Source organism: Cervus elaphus, chromosome 29 (genome assembly GCF_910594005.1).
Source record: "Cervus elaphus chromosome 29, mCerEla1.1, whole genome shotgun sequence".
Classification (NCBI taxonomy): domain Eukaryota; kingdom Metazoa; phylum Chordata; class Mammalia; order Artiodactyla; family Cervidae; genus Cervus; species Cervus elaphus.
The window spans coordinates 60,326,948-60,351,417 of record NC_057843.1 but is presented as its reverse complement, the minus strand read 5'-3'; the positions used below and the strand labels follow the sequence as shown (position 1 = coordinate 60,351,417).

Here is a 24,470-nt window from a genome sequence, read left to right as displayed (position 1 = left end):
CAGAGGGCACAGAGATGGCCCGGCACAGCCAGGCCGGGTGGACAGAGCCCATGCCGTGAGGAGGAGACCGCCTGCCCAAGCAGCCAAGCTGCATACGAGGTGGGGTGGATAAGCGTTAAGAGTGAGAGGGCCAAGGCTGAGTTCCCCGTGTCCTGCTCTGATGCCTTCCGTGGCTTCCCATTGCTTATAGAATGCAGTTCAAAGTCAGCAGGCTTTAGGCCCTTGCGTGCTTCCTGACCACCTTCCAAATCTTTTCCTTCCTCTCCATGTGGCCATCCCTGCCCAGCTATCACCTGGACACCCACAGCCCCTCCCATGCCTCACATCCCACAGTTCGTCCCTCAGTCGCTTCTCAACCTGCAAGACTGATCTCAGAGTGCCACGGCCTCCTCTCCTAGGCCCACTCTTCTAGCTCCCATGGCTTGGAAAACATTTCAGCAGTTCACACATGCAGGGCCTGCTTGTGGAGGTACCAGCAGACAGGGACTGTCTACTGCCACACTGCGCACTCAGCACTGGATCCTCCCGCCTGGCAGGTACTTGGGGACGTGCAGATGGGCCAGAGCTGCGCCCAGATGTCCACCCTCCTGACCTCAGGGCCTGGCGCAGCGTGAGGCGGCCAGCCCTCCTGCAGAGAGCGCAGGCAGCCCCATACTTGACCCCCACACGTCACACCCAGGCTGTCACCTCTGCCTGCCAGTGGGAAGCATGTTCTAGGTAATGGCCCTCCTCCTCGCCAGCATGTTCACAGTCCTCGTCCCAAAAGACCTATGCCCTCAGCTGCTCCTCGAAGTGTCAGGCCCCCTGGCTTCCGCCCTCTGAGGTCTACAGAGCAGCCTGGGAGCGACATCCCGGTCTGACAGGGCCTGGAGGCGGCTGACCAGAAACCGTCTCTGCTGGAGCCCAGCTGGGCGCCTCCCCCCCTTTCCCTTCAGACCCACATCCTGTTCCCAGGCCCCGGAACACGTCCGTCTGCTGCCAAGCCAAGTCTCTTCTCACTAGGAAGTCTCGGGTATTTAGTTTAATGTCATCTCTAGTCTTGTAGAAAAAGAGGCTATGGCATCAGAAAATTTTATTTTCTGCTCATGATTGTTTATATGGAGAAGTGAAAGGAGTAAACAGCAGCCAGAAATGGATGCGGTCACACTGTAGCTCTCAGCATGTCAACTTTATGGATTCTCGTGTGACCCAGAGTCCCACCCCACCCCACCCACACACACAAACACACGTAGGTACCTTTCCAGAAACTGTTTTGGGACCCACAGGAGAGGGAGGCCCTATCTTCACAAGTAAAGAACCTTCAGAAGGCAAATTCACACATTTGAAGAGAGACTCCAAGACACACTCTGAAACATGAGTCACAGTAACCAGGTCAAATAAATACGAACAAAGACTAAGAATCTGAAAATAATCTCAGTAATTGGTTCAAAAGAACAAAAAGGAAGATGGATACGGAATGCCTGTGAAAGGTTCATGCTGTAGTTCCATAAAGCCCAGCACTGAGGCTACTTTGTTAGCTGGGTGTAATTTCACTGCAGATCATGGAAAGGCTGATTTTAGCATCACCGGCATACGTACAAGTCACCACAAGCTGCAAACAGGCCGAGCCCCATCTCCCTCACACGCCTCACTGCACGTGTCACCTAACACTGGTTTACTTCCTGTGCTGCTGGTTCATGAAGCATTCATCCCCATCAGAACGGAAGTCCTGCATCCTCAGGCCACAGAGCAGGGCCTGGCCCGTGGCAAGCCCTCCCTCCACACTTGTTGAAAGAAGAAATAAATGCCGTTTCCCTCTCTGCTCATTCCTCTGCCTGTAAGACACTTTGCCCGACACCTTCTTCTCTAATGCCAAGTGATCACTATACAGCTAATTGGATTCAACCCCAGGGCAGGCAGGAGATAAGGGGAGAGAGCCGGAAGGAAGGGACATTTGGGGTCATTAGGGTCGGCTTTGCAGGCCGGAAGAAGGCAGGCTGAAAGGAAGGGCCCATGCAGCCAGCGTTCACCCCTCTGCACTGCAATGGGCAATGACGAGACGCTTCTGAGCCCACTGCCCCTTCTGGGCCAGCCAACCTGAGGCAGAGGCTGCCTGTATTTGCTCCTTGTATCTCTCCAATGGGCTTGACCCAGGGCCTGGCCCCGAAATGTCTGCTGTCTGGGGATCCCCAGAGACCAGCAGTCCTGCCCCACCTCACCCAAATGCACCTGATGGTACCAGCAAGGCAATTCAGAATTCAGAGAATGGCACTTTATTTTAAGACCTGATTTTTTTCCCATGATTCTCTATCAATTCTTCCATGATGGTGTCGTCTTCTTCCACAGTGACCAGGACCTTCTTGCCCACCAGGCTAAAGATGTCTTCGGGAGGGTAACCTTTGGGCTCCCCCACCTTCACAGTGAGCATGTCCAGTGTCAGAATGCTGCCTTCTGGGATTTTCACTTTGGCCACCACAGACTTGCCCAGCTGTGGATGAAATGTAAGATTCAGTGCCAGCCACACAAGTAACTAGCGCACGGTGTTTCATCCCCAGGGTCCCTGACCAGTGTTCTCATACGAGGTGCCTGGAAAGCAGGGAATCTGTTTTCCCCTTCGGTGCCTAGAACAATAGCTCACACACAGCAGGGTCTTGGCCAGTGTGGGGTGGACTCAGACTCAGAGGGGTGGCCTTTACAATCAAGGACTCAGGTTATGTAGCCAAAGAGAGCAAGACCCGAATCCCAGGCACCTGGGGACAAGGCGTGGCTGAGAGTCTCTGTAAAACGGGAAATAACAGTGCCTCTGTCCCGTGGGACTATAAGGATTTGTGATGATGATGCCCGTAATCTACCTGGAACACAGACTTGGTCAATAAAGATGGTGATTACTTTTGTCATCATCCAGTTCAGTATCACATTTTAAACACAAGGAAACAGAGGTCTACGGAGGGCAGGTAAGCTGGCGAAGGTCGCGAGGAGCCAAGAGGAGATCCTGGGATTCTTGGCCCCTGGCCCGCGGTTCGACGGACACAAACCTTACGGCCTCCTCGTTCAGTACAACAGGAATACGGAGGGCTCACGAGACAAGCATGAAAGGGGGCCTCTTAGGAAGGGGCAGACAGGCTGCGCAACGAGGGGAATGGGGACCTGAAGCTCAGAGCCAGCATGTCTAAGGTCTGGTCTATAAATGCTGTCCCACAAAGTATCTAACTCTGCATCTTCCAGGTGAGGGCCAAGGAACCCATTCTGGAATTTAAGTCAGGACAGAAGGTCTGATAGCCGATGATTATCAGATGTTGTGTCTTGTGGTATCTCACTGTCTACCCACGGAGCCAGGATGCTCAGAACCCAATTCAGTGCGCAGCTGCTGAAACTTATTCCAGTTTCTGAGCCAGCTTGCTCCTCTCTTCTTCTATAAGGCAGTTAGTTTCTTTTTACCGTTATTTTAATTTTCCAGTGTATATACCTCTTTGAGAGCAGCAAGTAGGCCCCACTGGAATAAAAGACAACCCTCCTGGAGGAGGCCTGGTGTGGGATCTCGGCTTCGGCCCAAACAGCCCGCAGCATCAGAGGAGTGCCTGCTCCCCTCGCAGCCCCGACTCAGAGGCCGAGCCAGGTCTAGGCCCTGGCTTCCAGGAAGGCCCCATGGCCCCTGTTCCAGGCGGAGTGTGCTGGCCTCCCCCCGTCCACTCTGCCTGAAGGTTAATGCTACACAGCTGGCTCAAAGGGCTCCCAGGGGAATGTATGCATCATCCCCCAGCAAGCCCGTGAGAACCCTTGCCCCAGCTTCCAGTGTCTCCCCGTGCTTCGGGATTCCTCGACTTATCACAGCCCTCCTCCCCCTGCCTCGTGGAACCCTCCACCTGAACATGCCTCTAGGATTACCTACAGTGTGGGACCCCAGACTCGACCTCCGCATGCCTCATGAGGCCCCAGACACCACCAAGGTCTTGAGCGCTGGGGCCACAAGCTTCAGAGACTTAATGGAAAACCATAATATGATGCCTGGGAACCAGAGGAACAGCTAAAGTTCCTTCAATAAATTCCTCCCGCTGCTAACATGAACTCCAAAAACCTCAGAGGCTCGCAGCAACATCCCTGCATCACCCCACCGTTGTGGGCGCAGGCGGGGCTGGTTCCCACGGCCTCTCGGGGAAGCCCCCACAGCTCCTCTCGGCGCTGGCAGCCGGCGGGCCGGCAGAGCCCACCTTCTCGTTGCAGGCCATCTCACAGGGGAGCAGCTGCTTGGTCGGGGAGCCCAGCGCCCTCTCCACGAGGCGCACGGAGCGCACCAGCTCGGCCAGCTCTCCAGGCTCCAGCGAGGCCGCGTGGTCACTCCCCTTCCAGGTCTTGTCCAAAGTGATGTGACGCTCCAAGACCTTGGCACCCAGAGCCACGGCGGCCACAGATATCGCCGTGCCAGTCTCATGCCCAGAATACCCTATGGGGATGTCAGGAAAGAGCTTCTGGTATTCCTTTAAAATAAAAAAAGGAAAAGAAAGTTAAACAGTGGTGCTTTCCACATACAATCCAGAGTCAGGCTGATGGACCTGAGGCCCCGTTCAGCCACTCACTGTCTGTGAGGCTCCAGGAAGTCTCTGAGGCTCTCGGAGCCTCTCCTGGGATGACGGGAGCCGAGTGGGAGCTGCTATGAGCGCGGAGGGCGCCCAGCACAGTGTGAAGGCTCAAAGCTCCTGGCTGCTCTTATCAGGGACACGTCGCAAACCACCAGGAGTAACACCGGGACTGTACCCGGACGCCTCCACCTCAGGAACACGTCGCAAACCACCAGAGTAACACCGGGGCTGTACCCGAATGCCTTCACTTCAGGGACACGTCGCAAACCACCAGGAGTAACACCGGGGCTGTACCCGGATGCCTCCACCTCAGGGACACGTCGCAAACCACCAGGAGTAACACCGGGGCTGTACCCGAATGCCTCCACTTCAGGAACACGTCGCAAACCACCAGAGTAACACCGGGGCTGTACCCGGATGCCTCCACCTCAGGGACACGTCGCAAACCACCAGAGTAACACCGGGGCTGTACCCGGATGCCTCCACTTCAGGGACACGTCGCAAACCACCAGAGTAACACCGGGGCTGTACCCGGACGCCTCCACTTCAGGGACACGTCGCAAACCACCGGAGTAACACCGGACTGTACCCGGATGCCTCCACCTCAGGGACACGTCGCAAATCACCAGGAGTAACACCGGACTGTACCCGGACGCCTCCACTTCAGGAACACGTCGCAAACCACCAGAGTAACACCGGGGCTGTACCCGGACGCCTCCACTTCAGGGACACGTCGCAAACCACCAGAGTAACACCGGGGCTGTACCCGGACGCCTCCACTTCAGGGACACGTCACAAACCACCGGAGTAACACCGGAGCTGTACCCGGACGCCTCCACCTCAGGGACACATCGCAAATCACCAGGAGTAACACCGGACTGTACCCGGACGCCTCCACTTCAGGAACACGTCGCAAACCACCAGAGTAACACCGGGGCTGTACCCGGACGTCTCCACTTCAGGGACACGTCGCAAACCACCAGAGTAACACCGGGGCTGTACCCGGATGCCTCCACTTCAGGGACACGTCGCAAACCACCAGGAGTAACACCGGAGCTGTACCCGGATGCCTCCACTTCAGGGACACGTCGCAAACCACCAGGAGTAACACCGGAGCTGTACCCGAACGCCTCCACTTCAGGAACACGTCGCAAACCACCAGGAGTAACACCGGGACTGTACCCGAACGCCTCCACTTCAGGAACACGTCTCAAACCACCAGAGTAACACCGGAGCTGTACCCGGACGCCTCCACTCACGCAGAAAGCATCTGGCACATTTAATCAGGCTGAGCTGCGGAGAGCAAACGCGCTACATGCACAAAGATCAGCGTCAGTGATGCAAACAGCCCAATCTCAATCCTTCGGTGGAAGTGTTAAATTAATTAATTGGCTATCTATAATTCACTGGATGGAACAAAAGACGTGCTAAGTCAAGGGAGCCTTGTCAGGGAGGGTCACCAGAACGCTTAAGTGCAGCAGAAAGACCCAGATGGGAGTTAAGAAAAGGTTAGGGCGGCTGAGGGGCAAAGGCCTCAGGAACCAGGCCCAAGGGTGTGTGATGGGCGAGGAAGGGCAGGCTGCAGGCCGGAGCATCCGCGCTGCCGTGATGGGCTGGGCTGGGCTGGCAGGGGTGGGCAGCAGGCTGGCAGTTCAGCTCTGGTCATGCCCTGCTCTCAGGAGAAAGGACATGAGCAACTAGGGAGGTGGGGGGGGGGACGGTGGAAGGGAAACGACCGCGCTTCACAAAGGAAGAAAACCGAGGGAAATGTTTGGCATCTCACACACTAAACTGTCAATTATGGTAATCTCTGTGGGATGGGATTACACAGGATGTTCACTTTCTATGTTATATACGTCAGGGCTGAGTTTTTTTTCTTAAATCATGTTTTAATTTTTAAAATAATATGATTTAGAGATGAGCTAGAAATGGAGAAAAGACTACAAACTGGGAGGGACTAAAACTTCAGTTAAAAAGACAGCCGTGTCATTTCAAAAAAAGATTACTTTTTTAAAAGTTAAATATGAAAGACTCTCTAGAAAAATGTATAAAAGCTTACATAATCAGGGGGAGAAAACCTCAGAATATCAAATACTGTACTGAAAGATCAGAGAGCTGGTAAATAACAGAACAGGAAAAACCAGAAGTTTCAAGAAGGTCTCCTACATTTCAATATGAAGAAAAATGAATATTTGCACACCAACATTCGTATCAGCATCATTCACAATAGCCAAAAGGTGGAACCATCCCAGATGTCCATCAACAGATGACCGGATAAACCATAAGTGGTATACACATACAGTGAAATATTATTCAGCCTTAAAAAGGAATGAGATGCTAATACATGCTAGAACATGGATGAACCTTGAAGACATGCGAAGTGAAAGCAGATGGACACAGAAGGACAAATACTGTAATGATTCCATTTGTTTGAGAAACCCAGAGTAGTCAAGTTCAGAGAGACAGAAACTAAAATGACAGCTGCCAGGGGCTGGCAGGGTGGGGGATGGCAGTGTTAGTGAGCATAGAATGTGATGCGACTCTGAGATGGGAAAGAGTTCTTCAGATGGACAAGGCGATGGCAGCATAGCAGTGTGAACGCTCCTAGTGCCCCTGAACTAGACACCAAAAAATGGCTGAGATGGCAAATTTTATGTACATCTTACAAAAACAAATCCACCACTCATGAAGAAAAAAGCCAGGAATTCGCAGAAAAGGGACCCCTACTGGCCAATACACACAGGTAAAGAAAATGTATATGAACAAAAAAATTTACAAAAACTCCACCTTAAAACGACAAAAAACAAATAAAAAACAAAAAAAATAAAACCCCGAAAGACTCCACCTTAAATGTTATAATGAGAGACATTAAGATTGGTGTTAAGAAAACTTAAAATCTTTAGAATGTATCTGACTGCTTAACTCCATAGTTGGTTCTAATTTGATTCTGGAACAGCAAGACTGTCAAGTGAAAGTGAAAGTCGCTCAGTCCTGTCCGACTCTTTGCGACCCCGTGGGCTATGCAGTCCGTGGAATTCTCCGGGCCAGAACACTGGAAGGAGGCCCAGTGACAAAGCATGTCAAGGCTGGTTAGTTTCGGCTGCATCCTCCCCACAGCCAGTGACCCGGGCAGACGGACGCCCTCCTTAGGCTCACCGAGATGACACGCAGGTTGACGTCCTCAGGCTGCAGCGGGTAGGCGCTGGTGCATTGCAGGAAGCAGAAGTTGGGGTTGAGGGGCTTCACAATCTGATAGACGAGCTTCATGGTGTCCATGGACTGCATCCCACTAGAGATGACCATCGGGCGGCCTGAAGGACCCAACACCGGTACCATCACCACCTTATTTTCAGGGGTCCTGACTCTCCCTTAAGCACACCCCCGCTGATGGTCTCATCATTCAAACAGCTCTTACACAGTGGGGGAACACAGGTGAGGTTGGTGGGTTTCTGTCCTCAACCACGGGAAACGTAGACTCCCTTCCCCCCACAACATTATTCTGCAGCAAAGTGAACCAAATTAAGAGGAATCTGACACTCTTTAGAGAAGGATGAGCATCTCATTGTATTAAGGGGCTGCCACGTCCCACCTGTGTGGTCTCAGATCCTCGGCTATGAAGTAAGTAGAAAGCATCATCATATGATCTGCTTCAGCCCCAGTACTGACTCAGGCCCACATGAGATCACTCACGTGGTGGAACCACTGTACAAGTTCTGATGTGCAGAGGCTGGATGTTCCAACATACCGAGAGAGTGCTTCTCAAAGGCAGAGCTGCCTCTAAGGCGTTTCATTTATCCTGTCATAGCCTTCATTTTATATCAATATTTTATTAGAAATTAAAAATAATTTTCATTTAAAAATTCTTATGGGGACTTCCCTAGTGGTCCAGGGCTTAAGGTTTCACCTTCCTATGCGGGGGGTGTGGGTTTGATCCCTGGTCAAGGAGGTAAGATCCCACATGCCCCATGGCCCAAAAACTGAAACATAAAAAAGAAGCAATACTGCAACAAATTCAATAAAGACTTTTAAAAAATGGTCCACATAAAAAAAAAGAAATCTTTAAAAATTCTTATAAAAACTGTATATCTTTCATTTCTCTCAAGTCAGCACATGAAAAAATGGGAGTATATGCTGACTGGAAAAATCTGTCTTCAGGAGACTCCTTTAGTGGGTTATTACCAATGGTGTAAAAACACAAAAAGTCTAGACTCAGATTGTATGACGAAAATTGAACACTCACCTTTTTTGGCTGTCTTTTCCAGATACGGGAAATTGTTGGTGTCCCCAGATCCAACTTTGAAAAAGGGAACATTCAGTTCATGCAGAAACTCAACTGCCATCTACGAAAGTCAAAGAGGGAGCTCACATTCACCACGTTTCAAAATCACCGTCCTCAAGACAGGCGAGGAGCCACCTACAAATAGAAACACCCCTTCTCTTGCCCAGCAACTTGAAAGCAGACACAGATCAGTTATCAGTCATTTTATTCAAATTCAAACATTCCTTCACTCATATCCACCCATCCATCTGTCCGACAAACACTGCACCCTGGCGCACACTGTCTATGAAAATCTGGAAAAGAATCAGACCCCTGGCCAGACCTTCTTTCCCCAGGGGCCCGGGGCCCAGTGAACAAACAAGAAGGGTCATGACCTAATCTTGACTCAGACAAGCAGGCACCGTGAAAGGCAGCGTCCCTCAGCGGCCTTATCCTCGCCTCAGGACCCAACGGCCGGGAAAAGAGGCCACTTCAACCCCTGCCAAAAGTAGAAGTGAAGTGTGTCATGGCCCAGCCCTGACACACTGATCCACGGCTGGCAGGGCCCATCAAACCCAAGCCCTTTCGGACCTCAAATTATGCTGCCCACAGAAGAAAACCAACCTGACTGTTTGAGGCTACCTCTCTAGGGCCCTTCACCATCCTTATCTGGGATTCATCAATAACCCTCAGGAAATTGGCAAATGTCAGCAAACACCTGCTGAAAGAATTAGTGGACCACAAGTTTTCAGAGTAAAATCTCAATTACCAAAACCTCCCAAATTACTTTTCATTACCGTTTTTTTTTTTTTAATTGAAGTTGAAGATCAGAAGCAGGGAGAGTCAATGCCTTGGAATATTTCCCAGTGTCTAAGTTCCATCTACCTTAAAATGCTGGCCAAGTCTCAGAAGTAAGTTTGGAAGACTTGATTAGCTAGGTCAGTGCTTCTCACACTTTAACACAGGCACACGAACCTGCCATGGGTCTTGGACAGATGAAATGCAAGTTCTGACTCTACTGATCTAGAATGGGGCCCAAGAGTCTGCATTTCTTGTAAGTTCCTCAGTAATACCACTGTTACTGCTCTGTGAAACAGATTAGCAAGGAGCAAGGTTACTGGCATGGAAGTCCAAAGGGTTCAGGGGTAGTAAGGAACAGTATGAGGTCATTCTGCCAGCAGGTTCTTTGATTCAAACCATTATTGCCTGAGCTTTCTTCCATCTTCCCAGCAGATGATGAGCTACTCTAATCACTGGCCTCACTCAGAGAATCAGTTTCCTCTAATAAGTAGGGGCTAGAGATGCTGGAGGAGAAGGCAGTGGCACCCCACTCCAGTCCTCTTGCCTGGAAAATCCCATGGATGGAGGAGCCTGGTGGGCTGCAGTCCATGGGGTCGCTGAGTCGGACACGACCGAACAACTTCACTTTCACCTTTCACTTTCATGCACTGGAGAAGGAAATGGCAGCCCACTCTAGTGGTCTTGCCTGGAGAATCCCAGGGATGGGGAAGCCTGGTGGACTGCCGTCTATGGGGTCGCAAAGAGTCAGACACGACTGAAGTGACTCAGCAGCAGCAGCAGCAGCGCTGCTGGAGAGACATACGGTGACTAAGCAGCCAGTGAACAGGCCAGGGGCAGACGGCACTCTCCTCTGTCTAGGAGACACCTTTCGGGATGGCCGAAGCACCACTCACCTCCAAGGCGCTAAGCCACCGCCGCCTCCTCCCCTCTGCTTTATGTCTTGCTTGTCTCTCTCCTCCCTTCCACAGTTTGCTGTCATTCTCTCCTGTGTATGTGTCTCTCACACTATTAACCAGCCCTAAGATGAAACTGAAAAGCATTTGTTTCAAACATATTTACTGAGTAAAGTCTAGTGTCCCCACCCTCCCCACTCTGTCTGGCAGATGAAGAGAGTGTATTCTATTTTAACAGGGAAAATCCTACGCAAAATTGCAAAATTCCGTCTCTAACGCTCTACTTTGTGAGAGCATGGCCCGTGATCGGAGTCCCCAGGGCGTAAAGAGATGGGTGAGCCCAATCAGGAGAGGCGCAGGGCGCATAGGGGCAAGGAGGGGCCAAATGTAGCAAAAATGCTTTGCAAAAGCTTACCTATGCTGATTGTAAAATCTGCATAAAGTGAAGTCACTCAGTCGTGTCCGACCCTTTGCGACCCCATGGACTGTAGCCTGCCAGGCTCCTCTGTCCATGGGATTTTCCAGGCAAAAATACTGGAGTGGGTTGCCCTTTCCTTCTCCAGGAAAATATGCATGGAGCTCTACAATTTTCAAGCGAGCAAAGGGGTAAATTTCCGTTGGCAGAGAAAGATGCAGCTGGTTTCTTGCAGCCTTCCTAGGGAGCCAGCCCCACCTCGTGGCCACTTAGAAAACTGGCATCTTGGATTAATCTCTTCTGCAAAGGGTGCCAGTTTCAGTAGTTATCTGGAAGTATTACTGGGCCCAGGCCTCGTCAGGCTGGGTCAGCGCCAGTGGCTGCCTTTCTCTCTGTGGACTTCCTGGCTTCGTCTGTCTTTGCTGCTTTCAGTCCCCCTTCCGTCTACAGGATATCGATACAAGGCAGCCAGGCAGCCTCATAACTTCTCCTCTCCTCTGCCCCACATCACCAGGGCTTTCTGAGCCTGTCTGAAAGGAACTCCATCGAGTATGACCCTCCCTGGGCATCCAGCTGGGCTAAACACGGAGCAGAGGGTCCTCCCAGCAAACTGGCTCGGGTGCAGCGCTGCATTGTACAGCCTCACCTTGGAGGGGCCTAGTGAATACACTCCTCTGGCTATTTTACTCCTAGTCTTTCCCACACTTAATTCAGCACAGAACCCTTGTTTATTTGGGGAAGGGACTTTGACTCTAAATCAATGAATTAATGAGGAACCCCCTTTGCACAATGTACCCCATGAGAAATTTGGGAGCCTGCTGATCTAAGGGGTAACAGAAAAGACAGGAGTGGAGCTGGGGGGTTTTCTACAGCCGCTTCCACTCCCCTGATTTCCGCAGCTATGATGATGAGCCGGGAGAACAAGCGCCGGAGGGCTTGCCCAGGCTGAGGAGAGGATGAGGCAGGGAAGCATGGAGCCAAAAAGGCCCGGCCGGCCCTCAGCCCAGCCAGAGTACACCACAAGGCAGGCAGGGGTGCCATGGAGCAGGGGTGCTGGAGGAAGGAGGGCGGGCACCGCGGAGGCAGGCACGAGGAGGGGAGGGCAGCTCTGCCGGGACGGGTCCGCCAAGGGCCGCCTCTACGTCACGGCTCCCATCAAAACTCTCCATTTCGACCAAAGGCACTCTGCTCATTGCAGTCGAGTTCCACAGGCCTCTGTGCAGCTTCTGACCAGGTGCCCGGGTATTTTCTGGGCCTTCATAGAGCTGCACCATGCCTTAACCTTCCCTCAGCCCGCAAAAAACGCCCCGGGACGGCGCTCAGTACACGCCTGCAGTCCATGAGGGCTCAGGGCGGGTAATTCTCAGAACGACTCACCAGGCAGACACGGAACAAGGGACCAACCCACCTCCGACAGCCAGGCAGACAGGACTTGCTGCTTCAGCAAAAAGGGCCCTGGCAGGGAAAGCAAAGGGCACTCTGGCAAAGGCCCTTAAGCATGCCGCCGCGGGAAGCCCTCGCACAGCACGGAAGGGCAGCCCCTGCTTTCCGCGACTAGAGAAGGCCCGTCACATCAGCAGAGACCCGGCCCAGCAAAAGTAAACCAACAAACCTAAAAAAACAAAGAACACCTTTCTCCTCGCTGCCTGTGCCCTGGTCTGTCGGACACCAGTGGGGAGCGAGCGGCACTCCTACGACAGGGAAGACTCCCTGCCCCGTTAAGCGTGAAGCAGAGAAAAGGATTCTAAGCACCAACAGCTAGCAGTCACAGGTACACATCTTGCAAGCCCCCGGTCCATCTCGCCAGGCCCTCACTGCAGCTGAGGGGTGGGCATCCTGATCACCTCCCTTTCACACATGGACACCTGTGGCCCAAAGGCTGCGTGACCAGCCCGCGCTCGCAGCACCTGAGCTCAGAGGGTGGCTGCAGAGCTCAACTTGACACCAAACGGCTTCCTGGGGAACCAAGAGGCAGCGCCAGCCACTAGCGCCCAGCCTCCTCTCCTTCCCCTGCTGCTCCCGACTCTTAGCCTCAAAGCCAGCGGGCAGCAGAAGACCTACAGAAGTGACTGCCTGAGCAGCGGCGGCCCAGCCGCAGCAGAGGCCAGGCTTTCCCTTCGGAGCCCACATCCGGGCGCGCGGGTGTCCGGAAACAGCCTGAACAGGGAAGTCCTCATTCCCGGTCCCAGCCGCCTGAGTGACCCTGCCAGATTCTGCGCTGACTCGGGACAAGAGAGCGGGGAGAGCCTGTGGATGGCAGCGTCCTCACACGTCAAAGGAAATGGAGGCCTCAGGGTGGGCAGCGACTCGCCAAGCGCACATGGAGATGACCTCAGGGGAGCAGGGCCAGGACCTGGACTTCCTGACCCTCGGCCCGGGCCGCCTCCTCAGCTGTAACTAACGTGGCTGAGCGCTGGCTGTGTGCTTCATCTTCTGTGGGCGATCACACTTAGTCCTCACCACGGCCCTGCGAGATGAGCCCAGCTGAAGACACAGAAGCACGAAGAAAGTAAACAACCTCCACCCGGACTTCCCAGGAATGAGAGGCAGAAACCTCACCATGGCTGCTGGGACGTAAAATGGTGCAGCCACTTTCAGAAAGTCTGGCAGGTCCTCAAAAAAGTTAAACACTGAGTTACCATAAATATATATATATACCCAAAGGACCACATACTGTCTGATTCTTTTTATATACAGTGTCCAGAAAAGGCAAATCTATAGAGACAGACAGCAGATTAGAAGTTGCCTAGGGCTGGGAGCGGAGAAGGCAATGGCACCCCACTCCAGTACTCTTGCCTGGAGAAACCCATGGACGGAGGAGCCTGGTGGGCTGCAGTCCATGGGGTTGCTAAGAGTCGGACACGACTGAGCGACTTCACTTTCACTTTTCACTTTCGTGCATTGGAGAAGGAAATGGCAACCCACTCCAGTGTTCTTGCCTGGAGAATCCCAGGGACGGGGGACCTGGTGGGCTGCCGCCTATGGGGTCACACAGAGTCGGACATGACTGATGTGACTTAGCAGCAGCAGGGCTGGGAGAATTGAAGGAATTGAGGAATGACAGCTAACAGGTATAGGGCTTCCTTTTGGGTGATAAAAATGTTCTAAAATTAATTGAGTGAAGTGTATGATGTGTCAATAAAGCTGTTATTAAAAAACCTATCCCTGGGAATTCCCTGGTAGTCTAGTGATTAGAATTTGGCGCTTTCACTGCCCTGGCCCAGGTTCAGTCCCTGGTGGGAAATGAGGTCCTGCAAGCCACATGACGAGGCAAAAAAAAAAAGAAAAAATCTGTCCCCTTGTCCTGGGGGCAACGTGGGTCCAAGACTCTCTAGCCACCAACATGGAGGGCGGTGAAGAACAGGGAGAAGCCCAAAGGCTCTGCTGAGCTCTGGGAAGCTGCACATGCCTGGACCAGCACCCAGGTGGCTGCTGGGGGATCCCAGAAAGGTGTCAGATCTGCCCTCAAGACCCATTTCCCAACTGTGCGACATCACATAGACGTTCTAGCCCCTGGAGCCTCCGTTTCTTTATCTGTAAAATGGGACATAGTAGGGATAAGATATGCTACTGTAAGTGAAGATGCTTCATCAACTATAACATCGAATTCAGATGTAGGAAATTATGATTATTAGATGAATCACTAGATCTGAAGAATGTCATGCTTATGAATGCTGTCAATTAAAGAATGAATCTGGGCTACAGAACTGATGCCTGAACTTGTCAAGTTTCCCAGACGTCTAGGTGCTCTGCTTCCCCTCCTTTTTTACTCTACTAATGGCCTAGACTAGAGTGACGCTTCTTTTGACTTAATTTACGGACACAGCTTAGGGTTGGGGCAGTAACACAAGAGGTCAGAGGCCTACAGAAGGAACTGGAGTCTCTTCAAATACCCTAGCTGACTAAAAGAATCACAAACCGAGAGCCTTAAAAATGTTAAGTTTCATCTACTGATCCGTTTCTGCAAAGTTATCCTAAGGAAACAACTCAAAACACAGAAAGATGGTCATCTCAGCATCATTTAAAAGCACAAAAAGCTGAAAGTAACCTCATGTTCAAACATAAAGAAATAGTCACTTTCAGCAAAAGATATGGAGAATTACATGTCAATTATAGCTCAATAAAGCTGAGAAAGAAAACCAGGATATGGGTAAAAGCTGTGGTATAATATTAACCGGAAAAAGCAAACACAGAACTAAACATTCACAAATATAGCAACCAGGTAATAAAATATGCATATAAAACAAGTTCAGGAGGAAATATGTACAAAGAGCTGCCGTGTAGAGATTATGAGTCAGTTTTTCTTTTTCCTGTTTTCTAAACTTTCTGTGACATTATTCATATAACTTAATTTTTCATATTTGAAAAAAGAGCTCACGAAGGAGTCTTGAGGCAGGTCACAGAGCAGACGGAACCTGAGACCTGGCACCAGCTAGACTCTTCCAGGATGTGGGCATGGCCATCCCGGGAGCCACTCCCTTCTGGGAGATGCAGGGTCGCCCCACCCAGATCACCCACAGCCACTTGGCAACAGGAGGACTCCTGTTGGGACTGCAGTTTCCTGATTCTGAGTCTAGGCCACTTTCCACTGGCAGCAAACTGGCCCAGTGGGGTCTCCCAGGGGCTTCAGGGACTCTGGCTTTCCAGGGTGGTTGCCCCCTACTCCCAGAGACAGCCTGTTTTGAAAACCATAGTTCTCTTTCCTCCAAATCTCACTGGGCCTCCAATCCCCCCGGCCTCCTGTTTAGTTGGACATTGACCTGGTCAACGTTATGGGGAGCTCTAGCTCAGAAAACACAAAACAGTCTAAAGTGAGCAAGGCCTGGAGCTGGCTTGAAGTCAAAGACACCAGGCCACCTGTTGTCCCCTAGGTCTGCTACAATGGCAGAGGGCTCACCTCATCCATGCCAGAGGCAGTGAAGAAGATGCCAACCTCCTCGGCATATTTCTGCAGCTCTTTGTACTGGGCATGGCTGAACTCCAGATGGCGTTTGTGCTCCCCGTATGTCTTCCCCCAGGAATGCTTCGAGGTGTACGGCCTCTCCAAGGCTTTCCGATTAAACTTATACTCCAGCTCACTCTTCTGGAACTTGGCGCAATCGGCCCCACACTCCTGCAACACATGTTAGGGTTCCTTTAATTTTCAGTCACGGGCTCTCAGAGAGAAGAGAAATGTTGGGGCAACTGCTATTAAACCATTATCTTTATAAACAACATCAAGGAGACTTCCCTGCTGGTCCAGTGGCTAAGACTCCATGCTCCAGATGCAGGGAGCCAGGGTTCAATCCCCGGTCAGGGAACTAGATCCCACCTACCACAACTAAAGATTCCACATACCTCAAAACTAAAAGATCCTACATGCCGCAACTAAGACCACTCACTCTCTCACTCAGGCTCAGGAACTAAGACTTGATGCAGCCAAACAAATAAGTAAATGAACAAAAATTTAACAAACAAACAAATGCCAACATTGAATGACAGAGTTCTTAAGAACTCCAAAAGAACAGAAACAGGAGAAGCAAGGAAGTCTCAAAAGAAGAAAAGGCTGGGGATAGGGCTTCCCCTCTGTTTTTCCCTCTTAAGTTGTAAAAAAAAAAGAAAAAAAAGTGGGGGGGACTTTACATTATAATATTAAAAATAATTAATCAAACAATCAAGATTTTAAGTTGTATAACTCAGCAGAGGATATGAACACTGGACCAGAATTTAGGGGGAAAAGAATCTGCCTTAACTCTGACCCTCCTGGATAAGTCACTCCCTGTCTCTGGCCTCAGTTTCTCTATCCGTACAAATGGCCGTGTGGGACAGCTCCAAGGCCTATAACTTGAGGAGCCCCTGATGGGGGTGGCTGTTAGCTGTTTTGCACATGTGGTTTCTGTATGGCATCTTGTTTGAACAAGAGGTTCTGGGGCAACGGCAAGCAAAAAATATTTAGAAATGCCCCGGCTTTACCGAACAGAAGCTATAATATAAAAGCTGGATTGTCTGACTATAAAAGCTATAATTTTACTGCCAGTCAGCCTCCAAGCTCTCAAAATTGTTTTTTTAAAACCACTCAGCAGAAAGATTCAGGAAAACTCTCTCGAGTCTCAGCTCACGGACACCGCTGGAGACACACAGGTCTTCATGTTTCTGGGAACCTGGGCTCCAGAAATGTCTGTGCTGAGACTGTCACTTTCACTCGGAAAAGTCACAAAACGGCGTGGTCAGAACTTGATGCTAGAAAGAAGTTCAAAGAACATTAGACCTGAAAGTGACCTTGGACGACAGAGTCCTCATTGTCTAGATAAAGATCCCAAGGCCTAGAGGGACCTGACCAAAACTTCGGAGACTCTCTGGCAGAGGTGGCTGCCAGACGGCTTTCCTGGAGGCTGCACGGCATGGTCTTCAGAGCGCAATGCTCCCCTCCTTTCTTCTCGTGTCGGCCTCAGGCAGGTTACAGAGCTCGTCTCCATCTAGGCAAACCCTCCCTTTATAGGAGTAGTAAAGTGAAGTAAAACAGCAGAAAGTTCTAATGATGAGAGATCAGGTAAAGTTCTACCACATCCCACATGAAAGCAGTGGTACTGGGAGGACAGAAAGTTCCTCCCCTTCTTTTCTCCGCTTCTTTCCTAAACGAGATACACTTCTGTATCTGCTTAATGCTACGGTCAACTCTAGGTTCAGAAAACACAATCACTGTCCCTGTTTTACCCTACTGCCGATGGTTTCTTTGTTCAAGCTTTTATTGCTTCTCTACTGGCAAAAAAGCAAACTACCAAATAAGTCTTAAACACACCCTTTGCATCAAATTTGAAAGTTAGATGGTGCATTTTAAGGCACCTGACCCAGTAAGCGTTCAAAAATGTTAACAATTGTTACTCTTTAAAGGCATATTTTACTTTTTAGATTTTGCCCATAAGTGATAACATACAGTATTTGTTTTTCTCTGACTTATTTCACTAAGCATAATATCCTCCAGGTCCATTCACATCATTGTAAATGACAGAATTTCACTTTTTTTTATGGCTGAATAATATTCCATTGTGCATATGTACTATATCTTTATCCATTCGTCTGTTGATGGACACTTAGGTTTCAAACAGACTCACAGATCTAGAGAACAAACAAATGGATACCAGTGGGGAGAAGGAAGGAGTGATGGGCAAGAAAGGGGTGTGGGATTAAGAAGTACCATCTACTATGTATAAAATAAATGAGCAACAAGGATATATACTGTACAGCACAGGGAAATATAACTATTATTTTGCAATAACTTTAAATGGAGGAGTATAATCTATAAAAATATTGAATCACTATGTTGCATACCTGAAACTAATATTATTGCAAATCAATTATACTTCAATGAAAAAATAAATAAAATTTTAAAATAAAAGTATTTCTTTTTTTTGGCCACGTGGCACCTAGGATCTTCATTTTCCAACCAGGGATCAAATTCACATACCCTACAGTAGAAGCAGAGTCTTAACCACTGGGCTGCCAGTGAAGTCCCAAAATAAAGTATCTTTATGATTCTGTTCCATAAAAGCAGAGTTAGTCCTCAAAAAGTAAAAGAAAACCTAATCACAAATGACAGAACAGCACTGGCTGAAGGGAAGTGAAAGGAAAAAAAAGATTTCGTGAACTACCTCTAAACCAAGGACTCACAGTGCAGATCTTCTGCTGGGAACTGGGTTCACAATGCAGAATGTGACCGGTCCCCCCTCCAGAGCACTCACAGTCTAACAGAGTGAGTTTAAACAGACAGTGACAATGCAATGCCATGGGAAAAATTACAGGAACCCAACTCTGAAAGGAGGAGCTGGAGAAAGCATCCAAGAGAAGAGGGAGCATGAGCATTCATTAACATCATATCACTAACAGCTAACGTGTATTGAGTCCTATTTGCCAAGTACTGTACTAAGAGCTTTACATCTTATCTGTATTTTATTCTCAAAATTCTATGAAGTAATTACAAGGAATGGCATATGAGAGAGACAGCAGCAACTTTCAGGAACTTCCCGGAAGTAATTCACTGTCGCAGAAAATGTCAGAGATTTAAAAAATGATGGGCTGGAAGAGGTCAGGTCATTAAGGTCTTGAAAACTTTATTAAAGGGTTTCGACTCTACAGTGGCAGTGCATAGCCACTGAAGGCTCACAAGTCTGTGTTTCAGAAAGATCATTCTGCCACCAGCAAGGGGCGAGAGAGGTCGGGTTAGGGGACAACTGTAGCAATGCAAAGAAATCGGGAGGGTGGGAAAGGGATGAAGAACAGGATTCGAAACATTTGGAACTGGACCTGGAGAGCTGGACGCCAGGCCGGATGCAGGGCACCGAGAGGCAGAGCGAGGATGATTCGGGCTCTGCGCAGCCCCGCCCCACCCCTGCACAGGCCGCTCTTCCTCCAGGCCCTTCCCTACCCCGCCCCCGCCCCCGGGCTAGTGCCCGAGTTGTCTAGACTGTCCCCTCACCTTAGCCATGCGGATCATGCGCTTGGCCACGTCCAGATCGCCCTGGTGGTTCTGGCCGATCTCGGCAATGATAAAACATGGGTGCTGCCCGCCCACCCAGCGCCCAGGACACAGCTCCAGCTCCAGCGGCATGGTGGCGGCTCACGCTTCCCTGCTGCACCACCAGTGAGGGTCCCGCCGCCTCCTCGGTGGGTTAGGTCCGCAGCCCAGGTGGACCCACACGCCGGCCCCGCCACGTCAGTCCTTGGTCGCCGGGCAGCCAATCCCCAAGCACGGCCTCGCTCCCGACAGCCAATCAGATTAGGGGGCGGAGCCACCCTCTAGGAGCGCTGTGCGGCGGAAGAAGGAAGTCCGGCAGCCTTCTCTGGAACTTGGAATGTGGCTGGCGGCCGCGAGCTTAACCTCCGACGGTCGTAGGGTGCGTGCGTCGGTGAGCAAACATTCCCCTAAGGAGGGTGAAGCCTGGCTGCCTTCGGCGTGGACAGAATGCGCCCTACGGTGTAATGGAAAGAATGGATCCTGGAGTTACAGTTAGAGCTGGTTCGAGCCCACCCCTGCTCTTGACCATGAATACTTTACACTTTCTGAGCTTTATTTTCCTTTTTCTCTAAACTGGAAAAATTACAGACTCTACATCCTAAGGTTCGTGAGATAGCGTATAGATTACCCTGATCACAGCACTTGGCCTGTAAGCTTTTGATAAGTGGTTGCTGGTCCTATTATGAGATGCAACAAGTTCAAAAAGTTCACTGACTTGTCCACGAGCCGTCCAGGAAGCCGCGGCGGAGCTGGGACTAGGACCCTGGATTGCCTTCCAGCCTAGGGCCCTTGCAATACCCTATACTGAGTTGCAAACAAAATTGAGAAATAAGTTTGAAGGAAAAAGCAAACTTGATTCTCTGCTTGACTTCCAGAACTAACGAGCAAAGTAACAACAACAGAAGGGAGAGGAAGAGGCATTTCCGGGTGGAAGGGAGAAGGGTAGGTTTGGGACACTTGGTATAAATATGCAGATGCGGGACTTCCCTGGTGGTCCAGTGGCTAAGACCAGGCTTAATGCAGGGGCAGGGTCAATCCCTGGTCAGGGAACTAGATCCCACACACTGCAGCTAAAGATCCCACATGCTGCAACAGAAGATTGAAGGTCCCATGAGGCATAGCCAGAATAAATAAATATTAAAAAATAAATATACAGGTGAAACTGTTCATTAGGTAGGAGGAGAGGCAGCTCTGAGGCTCAGTGTGGGTCTGGGCTGGAGATAGAAATCCGGAAGCCATTCTGAGTGAGGAAGGACTGACTAGGTAGACGCCTGAAGGAGAGAGTGTGCAGAGAACTGAGCCCAGGAGGAGTGAGCCTTGTGCAGCTGCCCTGGAAGGACGGAGAAGCAGGGTGTGTCCTGAGGAGGGGAGACCCGCAGAGCTGAAGGCCCAGAGCAGTGCGTGAGAACAAGGAGCAAGAACTCGGTGGGGGACATGGGGAGCAGGGGGAATGCTAGAGAAAACAGATTTGGTGGCCGAGGGATGATGGGGAAACAGAGGAGGCAAAAATGGATCTTTCCTTGAGAAAAGATCAGTTGTTAAAAGCAGATGGAAGGGGCTTCCCTGGTGGCTCAGTGGTAAAGAATCTGCCTGCCAGTGGAGGAGACACAGGTTCAATCCCTGGGCTGGGAAGATCCCACGTTCCTCGGGGCAACTAAGCCCATAGGCCACAACTACTGAGCCTATGCTCTACAGCCCAGGAGCCCCAACCACTGAGCCCATGATCCAAAACTACTGAAGTCCATGCACCCTAGATGCTGTGTTCTGCAACAAGAGAAGCCACTGCAGGGAGAAGCCCCCTCGCTGCAATTAGAGAAAAGCCTGAACAGCAGTGAAGACCCAGCACAGCCAAAATAAAAAAATAAATAAAATTATATTTTTTTAAATAAAGCAGCTGGAAAATGGACCATGGGCTGGGGATGCGGGTGGGGTTGTCCTAAAGTGGAGGGGTTCCAAAGAAGTGCAAGTTTAGAAGCAGGAAGTGGATGTAGGTCAGGGTGTGACCATCAAGGGTGCCTATAAATGGAGCAACTGAGAGCCTTGGGAGAAGCAGACTCTTTGGCCACTTGACACCAGAGCAGGTCTTCAGTGGCTGGGGTTGAGGAGCTTGGATAGACAGCAAGAAAGTAACCAAGGAACAAGGAGATTGCAGCGGGGTCCATTCATCTGCAATACGTCTAGACTAAGGTGCCTTGTGCTTTAGGTCTCTCAAGTTTAAATGGCCTTTCACAGCTGGGTGAGGTTGAGCAACAGGCCTTGATTACAGAGAAAATTAAACCCAGCACTAAAATAACTCAGTCACTTGACTAAAGAAAACCATTATGGTTTTGCACAATTCATATATAAGTGGAAATTAAGTTTAAAGAAAAAAAGGTGACATCACATTTAAAAATATGATACCACGAAAGGAAGTTGGGCTAATGTTACTTGTGGTTAAATAAGAACTTTCAATAAATTAAAATACACACTTATTTAATACCTACCACAAATAAGGAGGAAAAGATGCAATGTTTATTCCACTCTTGTTCTTGTTTTTAAAGCCAGTTTCCATGCTTGGGTAATGAGTCAGTGTTCGGTCTGTCGAAATGGATGAGGACATGTGGGAAGGTCCTTAAAAACAAAACCAGTGAGGGACTTTTTTTTTTTTTTTTGCAGGAAAGGGCAAGGAAGAACTTACTTTTGGAGAAACTAGGGTACCCAGAGTGCTGGGTCATAAGGGTCAAGGTCAAGGATTGGACATAGATCCTAGAACTGAGACGCTGGGGCCTGGGACCTCAGGAGCTAGTTCAACTGTGCTCGGCCCCTCCTGAAGTTGATTCCTGCAAAGCCTCCTCCAATCTAGAACTCTGATTAATTTTTTGTCATCGCTCCATGTTCTAGTTACAGTGGACTGTTCTGAGTTCCTCTAAAAGATCATATTCTCTCCTCCAGGCCTTGACACGGGCGGTTTCCTGACCCTGCACACTCCCTCTTTCCCTACGCCCACCATGCTGAGCCCCTGCCTTCTGCAAGTCCTCCAGGGTAGAAGTCACTTCCTCTCAGGACCTTCTCTGATCTCCCCAACAGCCTTCTCTGCGCTCCTGCATGACCCTCTTTATTCTCCCCTTTATGGAACTGCCTCTTCTCTTGTCTGTCTCTTGTCTGTCTCTTGTCTGTCTCTTGTCTGTCTCTATAGAGTGTGAGCTCCTTTGGGTTGGAACCATCTGGAGTACCTAGTCAGTGCTAAACCCAGGGCAGCGTTCTAGGCACCGTGGTGAACAAACCAAACAGACCAGGCCTCTGCCCTTACGTGGCTTAGAGCCTTGTACTGTAACTGTGTCCTCCAGGGCAAAGAGCTGCTTGAGAGCAGGGCCTCAACCGTTTCCTCCTATCTCCGTAGCAACAAGCGCAGAACTTCACACTTCTTAGGAGCGGACAGACGCTTTCCGAGTGGCTCAGCACAGGAAAGGAAAGATGACGGTGAAGACTGAGCATGACGGACTCTGCACACATTCACTCTTCAGGCTGCGTTCCGCCTCTCAGGTGAGCACGGCCATTCCCTGAGTCAGCTTTCTGGAAAGTTCCTCTGAGGAAGAAGTGAAGTATTAATCCACCCAAGTTCCCCAACCCCCAGCCCCGCCAAGGACCTGCCCTGGTGTCAAATGGCCAAAGAGCCTGCTCCATTTATAGGCACCCTTGATGGACGCACCCTGAATTAACACCCAGTTCCTGCTTCCTCAGCCTTGATCCTCATCCCTGGAACAGAACCATCATTTTTATACTGTCCCCGAGCGAACAAGCCCACTGTCACACCTGGGGCAGTATGGGAGGTGGAAGTCACTTCACACTATCTCTGTTGGAAGGATTTGGACCTGGGGTACACACCATACCTGCCTCCACTTTCCAAATGCTACCTCACTCACCCGTCCAACAAATGATTCTTGGGCTGCTGCATGCCGGGCACCATGCCAAGAACCAGGAATAGAATGGGGAACAAAGAGCGTGGGGCCTCTTCCTATAAACTGCATTTTACAGTAAATGTAGTTTATGATAAAAGTAAACTATACTCACACATTGCTATAAAATCATGAACTGTAATAGGGAGGGCATGAGGAAAGCGGTTGAGTGCTGTGTGTGACTAACATGGGGACATTTTTCACACAGGTGGTCAGGAAGGGTCTGTCTGAAGAATCAACACTGAAGCTGAGGCCCCCCTCACAAATTCCTTCCACATGATAATAATCTATTTGCAAGCGTGGTCCCCACAGGAGGTTGAAACAGTATAGTGTCCTGGAAAAAAAAAAATCGCAGTGTTTGGAATAAGCGACGCCCGGGTTCTCCTCCCAGCCCTGTTCCTTCTCAACTTCCTGCCGAATGGAAACAGCCACCCCCAGAACGCGGGAGTGAGAACGCGTGAGACTCGGCTCGTGAGGCCCCGTAACAGCTGGGCCCACTTGCCCAGAGTTCTTGCCCCAGAGACACAGAGAGAAGTCTCGTCCTGAGCTCCCGCCCCCTGGCCTGCTTCCACGGCCTGTGGCCTGGAGGACCGTCCCCCTCCTCTTATCTCATCTTGATAGTCTGTGCCTCACGTCCTCCTCACCCTCCACCATGCCCCTCTGTCCGGAAGGTCCTACCCCCTCACCACCCCAGTTAAGGGCGGTGGGTCTCGGGAAGTTCCTGGCAGTCCAGTGATTAAACGAGGTACTCACTGTGGTGGCCCAGTTTCAATCCTTGGTCAGGGAACTAAGATCCTGCAAGCTGTGCGGAGCAGCCAAAAAAAAAAACCAAAAATAGTGAATCTGTTGTCTCCCCTTCGTCCTCTCACTCTTAACTTCCAAGAGTCCCTAAAACTTCAACAACTTTCACTCCTTCTCCCTCATGCTGTCCTTGGGAATATCATCCATTCATAGGGCTTCAAGATGTACACCCTCATGGGCAACTCCCAGATATTCATCACCAACCCCAGTCTGACTGCTCACCTGGTTGCCTGCTCAGCTCACAACCATCTCTGGAAACAGCCCCAGTACGCCAGAACATCCTATAGCAAGCCGGTCTCAACTATGTGATACTGCCAACT

At 50.4% G+C, this 24,470-nt stretch overlaps 1 protein-coding gene and 1 long non-coding RNA gene across 2 annotated transcripts; one reads left to right on the top strand and one right to left on the bottom strand.

Moving 5' to 3' along the window:
• Window positions 1-2,236: 2,236 nt before the first annotated feature.
• On the bottom strand, window positions 2,237-19,620 carry NANS (N-acetylneuraminate synthase). Its single transcript, XM_043890891.1, has 6 exons — window positions 19,376-19,620; window positions 15,821-16,036; window positions 8,797-8,896; window positions 7,713-7,867; window positions 4,188-4,454; window positions 2,237-2,467 (listed from the first exon to the last, which is right to left on the bottom strand). Exons 1-6 carry the CDS (start codon window positions 19,505-19,507, stop codon window positions 2,258-2,260), a joined length of 1,080 nt encoding a protein of 359 aa, XP_043746826.1. The 5' UTR covers window positions 19,508-19,620; the 3' UTR covers window positions 2,237-2,257.
• A 104-nt stretch (window positions 19,621-19,724) lies between these two features.
• LOC122685855 lies at window positions 19,725-24,470 on the top strand. The gene is made up of 3 exons (XR_006338559.1): window positions 19,725-19,805; window positions 22,794-22,936; window positions 23,558-24,470. It is a non-coding gene; the product is annotated as an uncharacterized LOC122685855 (long non-coding RNA).